This window comes from Coregonus lavaretus (assembly GCF_964263955.1).
Source record: "Coregonus lavaretus genome assembly, chromosome: 3".
Lineage (NCBI taxonomy): Eukaryota > Metazoa > Chordata > Actinopteri > Salmoniformes > Salmonidae > Coregonus > Coregonus lavaretus.
Window position 1 is genome coordinate 60,596,209 of NC_139990.1, and position 12,916 is coordinate 60,609,124.

The following is a 12,916-nucleotide window of genomic DNA, read 5'->3' on the forward strand; positions in this document are numbered from 1 at the left end:
CATGAGAACGGTGAGGAATCAGCCCAGAACTACACGGGAGGATCTTGTCAATGATCTCAAGGCAGCTGGGACCGTAGTCACCAAGAAAACAATTGGTAACACACTACGCCGTGAAGGACTGAAATCCTGCAGTGCCCGCAAGGTCCCCCTGCTCAAGAAAGCACATATACAGGGCCATCTGAAGTTTGCCAATGAACATCTGAATGATTCAGAGGAGAACTGGGTGAAAGTGTTGTGGTCAGATGAGACCAAAATGGAGCTCTTTGGCATCAACTCAACTCGCCGTGTTTGGAGGAGGAGGAATGCTGCCTATGACCCCAAGAACACCAACCCCACAGTCAAACATGGAGGTGGAAACATTATGCTTTGGGGGTGTTTTTCTGCTAAGGGGACAGGACAACTTCACCGCATCAAAGGGACGATGGACGGGCCATGTACCATCAAATCTTGGGTGAGAACCTCCTTCCCTCAGCCAGGGCATTGAAAATGGGTCGTGGATGGGTATTCCAGCATGACAATGACCCAAAACACACGGCCAAGGCAACAAAGGAGTGGCTCAAGAAGAAGCACATTAAGGTCCTGGAGTGGCCTAGCCAGTCTCCAGACCTTAATCCCATAGAAAATCTGTGGAGGGAGCTGAAGGTTCGAGTTGCCAAACGTCAGGCTCGAAACCTTAATGACTTGGAGAAGATCTGCAAAGAGGAGTTGGACAAAATCCCTCCTGAGATGTGTGCAAACCTGGTGGCCAACTACAAGAAACGTCTGACCTCTGTGATTGCCAGCAAGGGTTTTGCCACCAAGTACTGTCATGTTTTGTAGAGGGGTCAAATACTTATTTCACTCATTAAAATGCAAATCAATTTATATTTTTTTTTACATACGTTTTTCTGGATTTTGTTGTTGTTATTCTGTCTCTCACTGTTCAAATAAATCTACCATTAAAATTATAGACTGATAATGTCTTTGTCAGTGGGCAAACGTACAAAATCAGCAGGGGATCAAATACTTTTTTCCCTCACTGTATTAAAACTTGGGCTGACTAAGCTTCCAATACTTTTTCAATCCAAAATTATTAACTGTAATTAATCAATAAACATGTGAGTTAATTTTTTATTAGTATTACAGTTGCATAGAGCAGGACTACATGATGCAAACCTGCATAAAGCAAGCTCAGCACTTTGAGTTTAATTAATATGAAGTACAAGGTTGCTGCAGTTTGACAGGGTTTCATCCTCCCCAAGGCCAGGAGTTTTTTTAAACCATGTGACCTGATTAGAAAAACTTTGGTCCCATCATAGCCCATATTAAACAGATTAATCACATCATACCGTATAAGGTCCGGAGTTTTACCTGGTTAGGTTAGCATATCAGGAAAAAACGACGGGCCCCAGAATTGTTTTTTACGCCACACCAATCTGGGCCCTGTGGTGCCACCTCTGTCAGACGGTCAGCATGTATAATGTGAACAGAAACGTCCCCTGCACAGAGCCCTGTGGAACACCATATATAGCCTTGGAGCAATCAGAGGTCTCACTGGCCGGAAAAACTCATTGATACCGGTCTGTTAGTTTGGTCGACACCTTCAATCACTGCTCTTACATCAAGGAATGCGAGAACACACACTGTCGATGGTTGGTCGATGCATTCGATCATTTCCTTGACAAGCGCTGTCTCTGTACTATGGTGGGTTCTACAGTAGATCCAAATTAGACAGTTTTATAGTGGTGGTGCGGCTGTTCAGAACATGGGAGAGAAGCGACAGGAAATAAATGTTTTCCAGATTTGGGGAGAGAGATATATATATATATATATATATATATATATATATATATATTTTTTTTAAATCTTTATTTAACTAGGCAAGTCAGTTAAGAACAAATTCTTATTTACAATGACGGCCTACACCGGTCAAACCCGGACGACGCTGGGCGAATTGTGCGCCGCCCTATGGGACTCCCAATCACGGCCGGTTGTGATACAGCCTGGAATCGAACCAGGGGGTCTGTAGTGACTCCTCAAGCACTGAGATGCAGTGCCTTAGACCGCTGCGCCACTCTGGAGCCCATTTGAGTCACTCTGTCTGTCTCTCTCTCTTTCTCTCAGCCTGGGGACCTCAGTGATTTAGACCCATTTGGTCTTTCTTCGTCTCTTTTGAGTTTTACTGTTTCTCTCTCTGATGCGCAATAAAGTCTCTTTGACTTTGGAGACCTAATGAGTTTCCACCCTCAGGCCTCTCCCTTGTAGTTTTAGCGAGTGTTTAAGAGTTTCCGGCATTGACTAGTGTCTGACCTGTTGTTCATTAGAACATTATTACACACACACACACACACACACACACACACACACACACACACACACACACACACACACACACACACACACACACACAAACGCAAGAAGCCATTATCATATTCATGGTAATGAACTAAGCCCTCCACATGGTGTGAGTTAAGCGAGGGTAGAGGAGGGTTTAACTGGGGTCTAAAGACTAGAGGGGAAGGGATCTGGTCTGTCTCAGCCCACAGATCTGTACAGATCATCCAACTGACACACACACTCAATACAGATACGTAACCCAGATACACACACCATGGCCAGGTCCTGGTTAGTTTTAACAAAGGGAGACTGTACAGGGGGTTAGAAGGCTGCTCGCTTTAACTGAACACTTGCAGATGTCACTGACACAGACTTTGATTCGTCTCTCTCTGTGTCTCTGTCTCTGTCCCTCTCTCTTTGTCTCTCTGTCCCTCTCTCTCTGTGTCTCTCTGTCTTTGTCCCTCTCTCTTTGTCTCTCTGTTCCTCTCTCTCTGTCTCTGTCCCTCTCTCTTTGTCTGTCTTTGTCTCATTGTGTCTGTCTCCAGGTATCTGTAGGTTTAAGGTTTGCTGTCCAAAGGCTGGATGATGCCGGTCCTCACATTGTCTTTGACCTACAGATCCACAGGTGATACACACACACGCAAGCACATGCAAATACATACACACGCGCAAATACACACACACACACACACACACACACACACACACACACACACACACACACACTGCTGAAGAGCTGTGACACACATAACTGTAAAAAAGGAACCCTTGTCAGATTTCTGTGGCTTTTCCAAACAAATAGCATTGAGACAGACGACCGGAGGAAAACGGACGAGACAAAACATTGACTGTTCACCTCGCCACACACACCATACATCAACAGGCCATGGTGCAGACTCTACATCTAAACATCTTTACTGACTCATGTGTGTCTCTTATATTACAGTTCAAACAAAGACAACTCCAAGAGCAACCCAGTCAGTCTGTCTCTCTCCATCTCTGCCAGAGCTCAGCTAGACCTGAGGGGGTGAGTGACACATCTCTGTTCTGGTTGGTCTTTTCTCTAACCCTGTGACAGTAGAATATCTTTGCTGTGATTGATGCACTTTGTTGTCCTACAGGTGAGACAGACTCATCTAGTTTGCTGTATTTCTGTTGCTCAGTGTGGTTGTGTCTGTGTATGTTTCTATGAATAGATCTCAGCTAATCATGCACACGGGCCAGTGCTAGTGCTGCTTCGTCACACACACACACATGCTTGCACACACACACACACACATGTTTGTTTTACTATCCTTGTGGGGAACAAAACATGAATTCCCATTCAAAATCCTATTTGACCTAACCCTTAACCTAACCCTAACCTTAACGCTAACCTCAACCCCTAACCCTAAAACTAAACCTTACCCTAATTGTAACCCTAACCCTAACTCCTAAGCCTCCTACATTTTACTATCCATGTGAGGACTTCTGGTACGCCCCCCCCCCCCTCCGTGGGAGGCTGTGGGTATGGGGGGCTGGAGGGCTAGAGGTTAAGGTCCAACCGGCGTTGGGTAAGTTGTGTTTGGCAGCAGAGTGGTGAGTGGCTTGGTGTTCGCCCTCTCTCTCTCTCACTCTTCTCACTTTCTTTCTTTCTTTCTTTCTTTCTCTATCGCTCCTCTTTTTCTTTCTTTCTCTCTCCCCCTCCTCTCTCCCATCTCTCTCTCTATCTCTCTCCCTTTCCAGGGTGTGTCATCCCTCTCAGGTGGTTCTTCCGTTTCCTCACTGGGAGCCCAAGGAGAAGCCGGTCAAAGAGGAAGACGTAGGACCCCAGGTCACACACATCTACGAGGTACATGCACACACAGTAAAAGCAGTAGCCCTGTAAGCGCTGGGTGTCTGATCAAAGCCTCCTGCACAGTGGTAATGGTAATTACTGTCATAAAGGAAGAGGGGGGGGGGGGGATAAGAGGGGGGATCAGACATACGTGTGTGTGTGTGTGTGTGTGTATGTGTGTGTTGAAACTGCAGTGAAGGGGGACCTCTGCTGGATGTCTGCAGGGTTTGGGGCTGCAGTGCTCCTGAGTGTGTGGAGAGAAAGGGGCTAAGCTAAGTGGCTTGGTGTTCTCATTCTCTCTCTCTGTCTCGCTCTCTCTCCCCTCTCTCTCTCCCTCTCCTCTCTCTACTCCCACCCTCTCATCTCTCTGTCTCTCCTCTCCCTCTTACTCTCTCAGCTCCATAACTCAGGTCCCAGTAGTATCCGGGAGGCGGAGCTCCAGGTGGGCTGGCCCTCTCGTTTCCGTGACGAACACCTGCTCTACGCTCTGGAGGTTCTAACGGACGGACCAATCAGCTGCCGGAGCAACAGCAGCCTCAACCCCCTGGGCCTACAGGTAACACAACCACACCTCCTGCTGAGACTGGACACTGGACACCGTACTCATGCACTCACTAATGTTCTATATTTATTGGCCTGTATTGGTCTTCCATTGCTTTAGAAACAATGGCATAAATGCTTTTGTGAAATTACAGCTCAGTTAGATCAAAGTGTACTGACCCGATCTAGCATTGGTGCAGCTCGGTTCTTCTCATAATAAAATAGGGTAACAGGATGTCATCTACCGTCTGGTTTATGTTTATGATGATGACTGATGAATGTGCTTTAATGATGACAGGACAAAGTCACTTTACTCATTCCATGTTTATGGAAGACTGTAGGAAGATGGAGAGGGACTATTGGAGTAGCCCATAGGAGGGTTGGTGGTGAAGAGCAGGATGCCAGTAAAGACAATGTGGTTGTAGTTGTCATCATACAGCCCCCAGCCCTTAGGAAGCCTTAAGTACACCAGATCATCTTTCTCTAGCTCCAGAGCCACGGCACCTGTTATGTACTCATAACCTCCATGGAAGTTGTCCTGGACGTTGTATATCATTTTCTCTCCATTTTTGACCAAGTAAACACCCATTTTCTGTCCAGGCTCTCGGCCCATGGAGGTGAATGTGAAGTAGTAGACTCCTCTCACTGGTGCTGAGAACATACCTGTATCAGAGGGGAAGCAGGGAGAGATCAGCACTATCTGTCTCTCTTAGACACTGGAGCAGCCTGTTAGTGGTTGGGGACTGTGCCTGTATCTGGTCCCTGTGGACACAACAGGCGTCCGGTGGCACCTTAATTGGGGAGGACGGGCTCATAGTAATGGCTGGAACAAAATTAATGGAATGGTATCGAACACATCAAATACATGGTTTCCATGTGTGTGATACCATTCCAGACATTATTATGAGCCATCCTCCCCTCAGCAGCCTGGAGATTGTGTGTTTATGTTTATATCTTTATCTGGGTTGTAGATGTATTGCTGTGTGAGTGAACCTGTAGTATTGTTACTGTGTAAGTTTCATCTGTAGTATTGTCGCCGTAAGCTGTACCTGAGTTTGGGTCGTAACCGTTGTCGATGTTGGTGAAGACTTTTTCATAGACCAGAGTGATCTCAGTTTGAAAGGGTCCCACATATCCTGAGTCAGTCAAACCAACAGAAAAGGCCACCTTTCTTCTGTCTGCGAACACATGAGAATGAATTCAATCAAGCCCACCATAATGTCTAAAATGTCTTCATTTCATACCACACTTTGGGGGTTGATTGAATTGATCTGTTCTTACCTAGCCTCAGTTCCTCCACCTGGCTCTCAGTGACACTCAATCTTGCCTCCAGGGCTGAAATAGCAATAATATCTTAATAAACTGATACTCTGAGGTAGCTTTGTTGTCAGTGCTGTGCTTAGATACATCCTGATTAGATCAATTAGATCAATCAGCGGTTCAGGAGAGTGATGGTGGCCTAGATCTTATTAGTGCTGGATAGTTACCTGCATTCTCTTTCTCCAGCTCTGCTACTTGCCTCTCACTGGTTGTCACTCTGCTCCCCAAGGCTAACAGTTCTGCTGCTTGGGCTGAAATCATGCACGTCAATATCCAGAGGTGTTCATCTTTTTCATAACAATTGACAACTTATTACCTGCATTCTCTTTCTTCAGCTCTGCCACCTGGCTCTCACTGGTTGTCACTCTGGTCCCCAAGTCTGACAGTTCTGCTGCTTGGGCTGGAATTATAGAAATGTTGCAGAGAGGCAATAGACAATATCCAGAGCAATTAATTTTTCTATTGAACAAATTATTTACTTTTTCAAAGTTCATTATTACCTGCATTCTCTTTCTTCAGTTCCTCCAGCTTGCTCTCACTGGCTGTCACTCTGTTCCTCAAGGCTAACACAAGTGAATTTCCAGAAATTTTAATCTTTCTAGTGACTCACTTAACTCAATCTGTTTCAAATTGCTTATCATCATTACCTGAATTCTCTTTCTCCAGCTCTGCCACCTGGCTCTCACTGGCTGTCATTCTGGCCTCCAGGGCTAGAAGATCATTTATGCAAGAAAATAATTTAGGATGAAAATGATCAACCATGATGTAGCTTTATCATATCCTGAAATAAGCTGAATCATGTTAAAGTGAGACCTATACATAGTAGTTCTTATAAGTAAAGACATATAGTCACCTGTGTTCTTTCCCTTCAGTTCTGCCACATTACTCTCACTGGCTGTCACTCTAGCCTCCAGGGCTAGAAAATAATGCATGCAAGAAAACAATCAACTGTGATGTAGCTTTGTTACATCGCTTTGCTTTATCACATCCTAACATTAGCTGAATCATGTTCAGGTGAGGCATACATGTAGTAGCTCTTATAAGTAAAACATTTTAGTCACCTGCATTCTTTCCCATCAGCTCTGCCACATGGCTCTCACTGGCTGTCACTCTGGCCTCCAGGGCTATAAGATCATTTATGCAAGAAAATTATTTATGATGAAAATTATAAGCCATTATGTAGCTTTCTTACATCGCTTTGGTTTCTCATATCTTGAAATGAGCTGAATGTTATTATGTTCAGGTTAGGAATACATGTAGTCGTTCTTATAAGTGAAACATTTTAGTCACCTGCATTGTCTTTCTTCAGTTCTGCCACCTGGCTCTGAAGGGTTGTCACTATGCTCCCGAAGGATAACAATTCTGCTGCTTGGTCTGGGATCATATGAGTCAATATCCAAAGTTGTTCATCTTTCTAGGCAATTAATTATTCACTGAATTATTTCACATGTCATCATTACCTGCATTCTTTTTCTCCAGGTCTGCCACCTGGCTCTCACTGGCTGTCACTCTGGCCTCCAGGGCTAGAAAATCATTTATGCAGGAACATCATTTATGATAGAAAAAGGTTCAACCAAGATGTAGCTTTATCATATCCTGAAATAAGCTGAATCATGTTAAAGTGAGACCTATACATAGTAGTTCTTATAAGTCAATTATATAAATATAGTAGATGATATGCAATATCCAGAGCTGTTGTTGTTTCTATTGAGAAAATTAACTCAATATTCTTTTCAAAACACATCTCGTTATTACCTGCATTCTGTTTATTCAAGTCGTCCACCTGGCTCTCACTGGCTGTCACTCTGGCCTCCAGGGCTATAATTGTTTAATGATAAAAACAATAAACCCTGATATAGCTTTGTTACATGACTTTGCTTTTCACATCCTGAAATGAGCTGAATCATGTTCAGGTGAAGAATATACAGTATGTAGTAGTTCTTATAAGTAAAAATGTAGACACCTGCATTATTTCCCTTCAGATCCTTCAGCTGGCTCTCATTGGCTGTCACTCTGGCCTCCAGGGCTGAAGTAGTATGAAAGTAATTAACAGTAAATTAACAGAAAAACACACGCTTGCACAATATACATAGCTTATCTTACTATGCCTGCATTCCCTTTCTTCAGTTCTGCCACTCTGGCCTCCAAGACTAAAATTATAGAGTTGGAAAATGTAGAATGCTGTATTAGTTCCAAGTGTTATTTACTGTCAGAATACATGAGGGTGAAGTTAATATTTTACCTGCATTCTCTTTCTTCACTTCGTCCACCTGGCTCTCACTGGCTGTCACTCTGGCGTGCAGGGCTGAAATAGCATGAAAATAAACATTGCTGAACGTATCAACCATCACTGTTTTTGTGACCAAATTATATATTTGTAGTTCTTTATTTCAAATTATACGTTTATGAAACTTGTACCCGTAGGCTGCCACTCAACAACAACAAAAACAGTAAGAAATACATACAGAGTTTAACAATAAATAGTAAATTCAGTATAAACAGGAAAATAAAAAATAAATAGGCCTCCCCAACTTCCCATCCCATTCCCCCAGCCAACATGTCTCCATACAACCCACCCTACCCCCATGTTTCCCACCCCTTCCCAACCCCCCCTAGCACACATACAATTATCCCTCAATCGAGTAATGAATTTCAAGCACAGATTCAACCACAAAGACCAGGGAGGTTGTTCAATGCCTCGCAAAGAAGGGCACCGATTGGTAGATGTGTAAAAATAAGAAAAGCAGACTCTGAATATCTCTTTGAGCATGGTGAAGTTATTAATTAGGCTTTGGGTGGTGTATCAATACATCCAGTCACTACAAAGATACAGGCGTCCTTCTTAACTCAGTTGCAGGAGAGGAAGGAAACCCCTCAGGGCCAATGGTGATTGTAAAACAGTTACAGAGTTTAATGGTTGTGATATGAGAAAACTGAAGATGGATCAACAACATTGTAGTTCCTCCACAATACTAAGCTAAATGACAGATTGAAAAGAAGGAAGCCTGTGCAGAATAGCCTGTGCAGAATTCCAAAACCTGCATCCTTTTTGCAACAAGGCACTTAAGTAATACTGCAAAGAATATGGCAAAGAAATGAACATTTTGTCCTGGATACAAATCATTATGTTTGGGGAAAATCCATCACAACACATCACTGAGTACCACTCTTCGTATTTTCAAGCATCATGTTATGGGTCATGTTATGGGTATGCTTGTCATCGGCAAGGACTAGGGAGTTTTTTTTATTTTTATAAAAAGAAACGGAATACAGCTATAAGCACAGGCAAAATCCTACAGGAAAACCTGATTCAGTCTACTTTCCAACAGACACTGGGAGACGAATTCACCTTTCAGTAGAACAATAATCTAAAACACAAGGCCAAATCTACACTGTAGTTGCTTACCAAGACGACATTGAATGTCTAGTTACAGTTTTGACTTAAATCAGTTTGAAAATCTATGGCAAGACTTGAAAATGGCTGTCTAGCTATGATCAACAATCAACTTGACAGAGCTTGAAGAATTAAACAAATTATAATGTGCAAATATTGTACAATCCAGGTGTGCAAAGCTCTTAGAGACTTACCCAAAAAGACTCACAGCTGTAATCACTGCCAAAGGTGCTTCTACAAAGTATTGACTCATGGGTGTGAATACTTATGTAAATTACATATTTCTGTATTTCAATTTCAATAAATTAGCTAAAATGTCTAATGTCATTATGGGGTATTGTGTGTAGATGGGTGAGGGAAAAAAATATTTAATCAATTTTGATTTCAGGCTTTAACACAACAAAATGTGGAATAAGTCAAGGGGAATGAATACTTTCTGAAGGCCCTTATATAGCACCATTCATTTTCGCTGTCGATAATTCTCATGTTATAACTTCTAGTCGTAATTGTATCCACTGGCGAATTGGGAGAGAGTGAAGAGACAAGCATATTTTTTAACCACAATGTGACATATAGCTTTTTAAATCTTTCTAGTGAATTTTTTATGAATGGAATATTTTTCATCACAATTCACACCTCATTATTACCTGCATTCTGTCTCTTCAGTTCATCCACCTGGCTCTCACTGTCTGTCACTCTGTTTTCCAGGGCTGAAATAGCATGAAAATATGTAGCTGAGATCTAGCTAAAACAATGCTTTATTTATTTCTCCCTGAAATTAGCTATGCTCATCTGAGGCACAGTAGTTCTTATAAAGTCTACCTTTAAAGAAAGATGGGAACCCCTGTATTAAGCAATCCCTTTGCGGTAACTCTGGGCTGAAATCATAAGGACATTTGTCTTGGACATTATCATAAGATGTCCAGCAAAATCCACAGTTGTACATTTATGATTGAGCTAATTAACTAAATCGTATTCTGTAAAATTAGCATTTTGTTATTACCTTGGTTCTAGATCTGTAAATCGAACGTCAGTATCACATTGGCACTCAGTCTGTCATCTACTGTATGTCTGTCAGTTCTGCTGCTTGAGCTTTAATGATAACAATATACTGTAGCCTATGTATGTATCATCAATATCAGCAGCTGACTTTTCTATTGAGTGACTTATTATCTAAATCCATTTAAGAAATGACATCTAATGATGATTATATGTGTTCCTTGTCTTCAGCTTGACCACCCTGTCCCCCAGGACTGAAATAGCATGAACATAAATGGCCAAACTTATCAATCAATACAGAATGAGAGTTAAACAAGCACTACTTATTTTCACAATGTGATCGGTTTCATTACTTGTGTTATTACAGCAGGCTACCTTTGTTCTTTCTCTGTCTATATGTGCATTATTACAGTACCTGCGTTCTTCTTCTCCAACTTCTCTACTTGTGTCTTTGTGTTGTTCAGCATGAGTCTCAGCTCATCCCAGACAGTGTCTATGGTAGTGAATAGAATGTTCTGGTCAATCTGATCAATCCTTCCTTTACTCTCTCCCTCAGCCCAGGCCCCAGACATATATAACATCAGCACCAGCATAGCTACGACACCCCTCATTTTGAATGATGCCTCAATTCAATAGTAATGAGTCTCAGTACCAGCAAAAAGAAAGGGAAAAAGCAGAATGGGGAATCTTTATAGACACGCATCAGCAAGAACTAGCCCACTACGTGAGAAATCAACACGTGGTGGATGTAAAAATAGCACCAATGACATCTGATCAAACAGTAAGAGAACCAGAGTGACCCTGAACCCCTGTGTTGTTTAGTCTCTTCTTTTTCCACCATGTAGAAAACTGGTTGCTGATCAGGCTACTAGACAGTGTGTCAATTACAATGTGTAGGCCTATGTGTGCCTTGCAAAAGTATTCATACCCCTTGGACTTCTTCATATTTCATTGTGTTACAAAGTGGGATTCAAATGGATTTCATTGTAATTTTTTTGTCAACAATCTACACAAAATACTGTTGTTTTTTTAAATGTTTTTTTAATTATTAATACAAATTAGATAACTAACATATAGTCGTTGCATAAGTATACAGCCACTTTGTTTAGGCAAGCCTAAATTAGTTTAGAAGTAAAATGTGGCTTAAGAAATCACATAATAAGTTAAATGGGTATGAATACTTAACAAGGCACTGTATGTGTGTACCTGTGGTGTTTTGTGTTTGGACGGTTGGTTGGTCTTATAAGTGGTATGTAATACGGTGACTTAATTTTCTCGCCCCTCTCTCTCTCTCTCTCTCTCTCTCTCTCTCTCTCTCTCCCCCCTCCCTCTCTCTCTCCTTCTCTCTCTCTCTCTCTCTCTCTCTCTCTATCAGACCTCCTCTGTCCAGGACACTCCAGAATTGTTGGGCTTTCTGAGGAACAGTAGCTCTCCTCACCGCTACAGACGAGCCACCAGCGTTGCCCAGCCCTACAGCAGCAAGACCCTGGTACTTACAATACGTGCCCTTCATTATCAGCAGCCTTCGATTTCACTGACAGCTTGTTTGGTATTACTATACAGCAGCAGTCTTGGAATGTATATGAACTATCTCTCTCTGTCTCTCCCTGTCTCTGTAGAACTGCAGTAACATCATTTGTCTAAGAGTGCTGTGTGTGGTTGGGCGGTTGGACCGTGGTCAGAGCGCTGTAGTCAAGATCCGCTCCCGACTCTGGGCTCACACCTTCCTCCAGGTGAGCACACAAACATAAACCCAAACTGATGTACTACTGCTAGTATTAGTATTATTGTATGTATTAATGTTATCATTAGTATTAAGAAATAATGTATCTATAACATATTTTCACCTTGCAGAGACGTAACGACCCATATCTCCTCAACTCCACCGTGTCCTTCAGAGTGACAGCACTGCCCTACCGCCTCCAGCCCTCCTCCTTACCCCAACACACCACTTCAGTAAGATACCCCTAACACTAACCCAAACCCTGCCCTACCGCCTCCAGTCCTCCTCCTTACCCCAACACACCACTTCAGTAAGATACTAACATTGCTGATTACATATGTGGCCTAAACATATCTATCTGAAAGCTTAGCCCCTACTAAGCCACGCCTCCATTGAAACATTAAAGGTTCGTACAAGAACCCCTCTACTAACTAAAGGTGCAAATATGTACCATTGACTATCAATGGTTCCTCAAGGAACTCCAGGGTTCCTAGAGTCACCACTAATTCTAAGAGTGTACCCTGCCCTACTGCCTCCAGCCCTCCTCCTTACCGCAACACACCACTTCAGTAAGATGTGACATCAACCCTAACTAACACCTACAATAACCCTTACCCTGAACCCCACCCAGCCTGTAACTAACTGATTGTGTGTGTGTTGTAGATGGGTACATTGGTGCTGTGGGGGACTCCTGATGTGGCGTTTGCTGTTCCTCTATGGGTCATCATCCTGGCCATCCTACTGGGACTGCTGGTCCTGGCCATGCTAACACTGGCCATGTGGAAGGTACACACACACACACACACAT

At 42.8% G+C, this 12,916-nt stretch overlaps 2 protein-coding genes across 2 annotated transcripts in view; one reads left to right on the plus strand and one right to left on the minus strand.

The window, feature by feature from the left end:
• LOC311108289 (integrin alpha-8-like) overlaps positions 1-12,916 on the plus strand; it is a gene marked incomplete at its 5' end in the record, with an annotated part of 42,763 nt that overhangs the window by 28,716 nt on the left and 1,131 nt on the right. The window contains 8 exons of the mRNA XM_084150917.1: positions 2,862-2,941; positions 3,263-3,343; positions 4,042-4,147; positions 4,530-4,688; positions 11,761-11,874; positions 12,005-12,118; positions 12,240-12,341; positions 12,772-12,894. Of these exons, the coding sequence (XP_084007043.1) occupies positions 2,862-2,941; positions 3,263-3,343; positions 4,042-4,147; positions 4,530-4,688; positions 11,761-11,874; positions 12,005-12,118; positions 12,240-12,341; positions 12,772-12,894 (879 nt within the window). The remainder of the gene's footprint in view (positions 1-2,861; positions 2,942-3,262; positions 3,344-4,041; positions 4,148-4,529; positions 4,689-11,760; positions 11,875-12,004; positions 12,119-12,239; positions 12,342-12,771; positions 12,895-12,916) is intronic.
• On the minus strand, positions 4,998-10,978 carry LOC311118088 (uncharacterized protein; the record flags this gene model as incomplete). Its single annotated transcript, XM_084157592.1, has 16 exons — positions 4,998-5,335; positions 5,722-5,850; positions 5,954-6,007; positions 6,160-6,243; positions 6,309-6,392; positions 6,493-6,555; positions 6,640-6,702; positions 6,846-6,908; positions 7,054-7,116; positions 7,283-7,366; positions 7,453-7,515; positions 7,748-7,810; positions 7,956-8,018; positions 8,235-8,297; positions 10,034-10,096; positions 10,801-10,978. 16 exons carry the CDS (start codon positions 10,976-10,978, stop codon positions 4,998-5,000), a joined length of 1,518 nt encoding a protein of 505 aa, XP_084013718.1.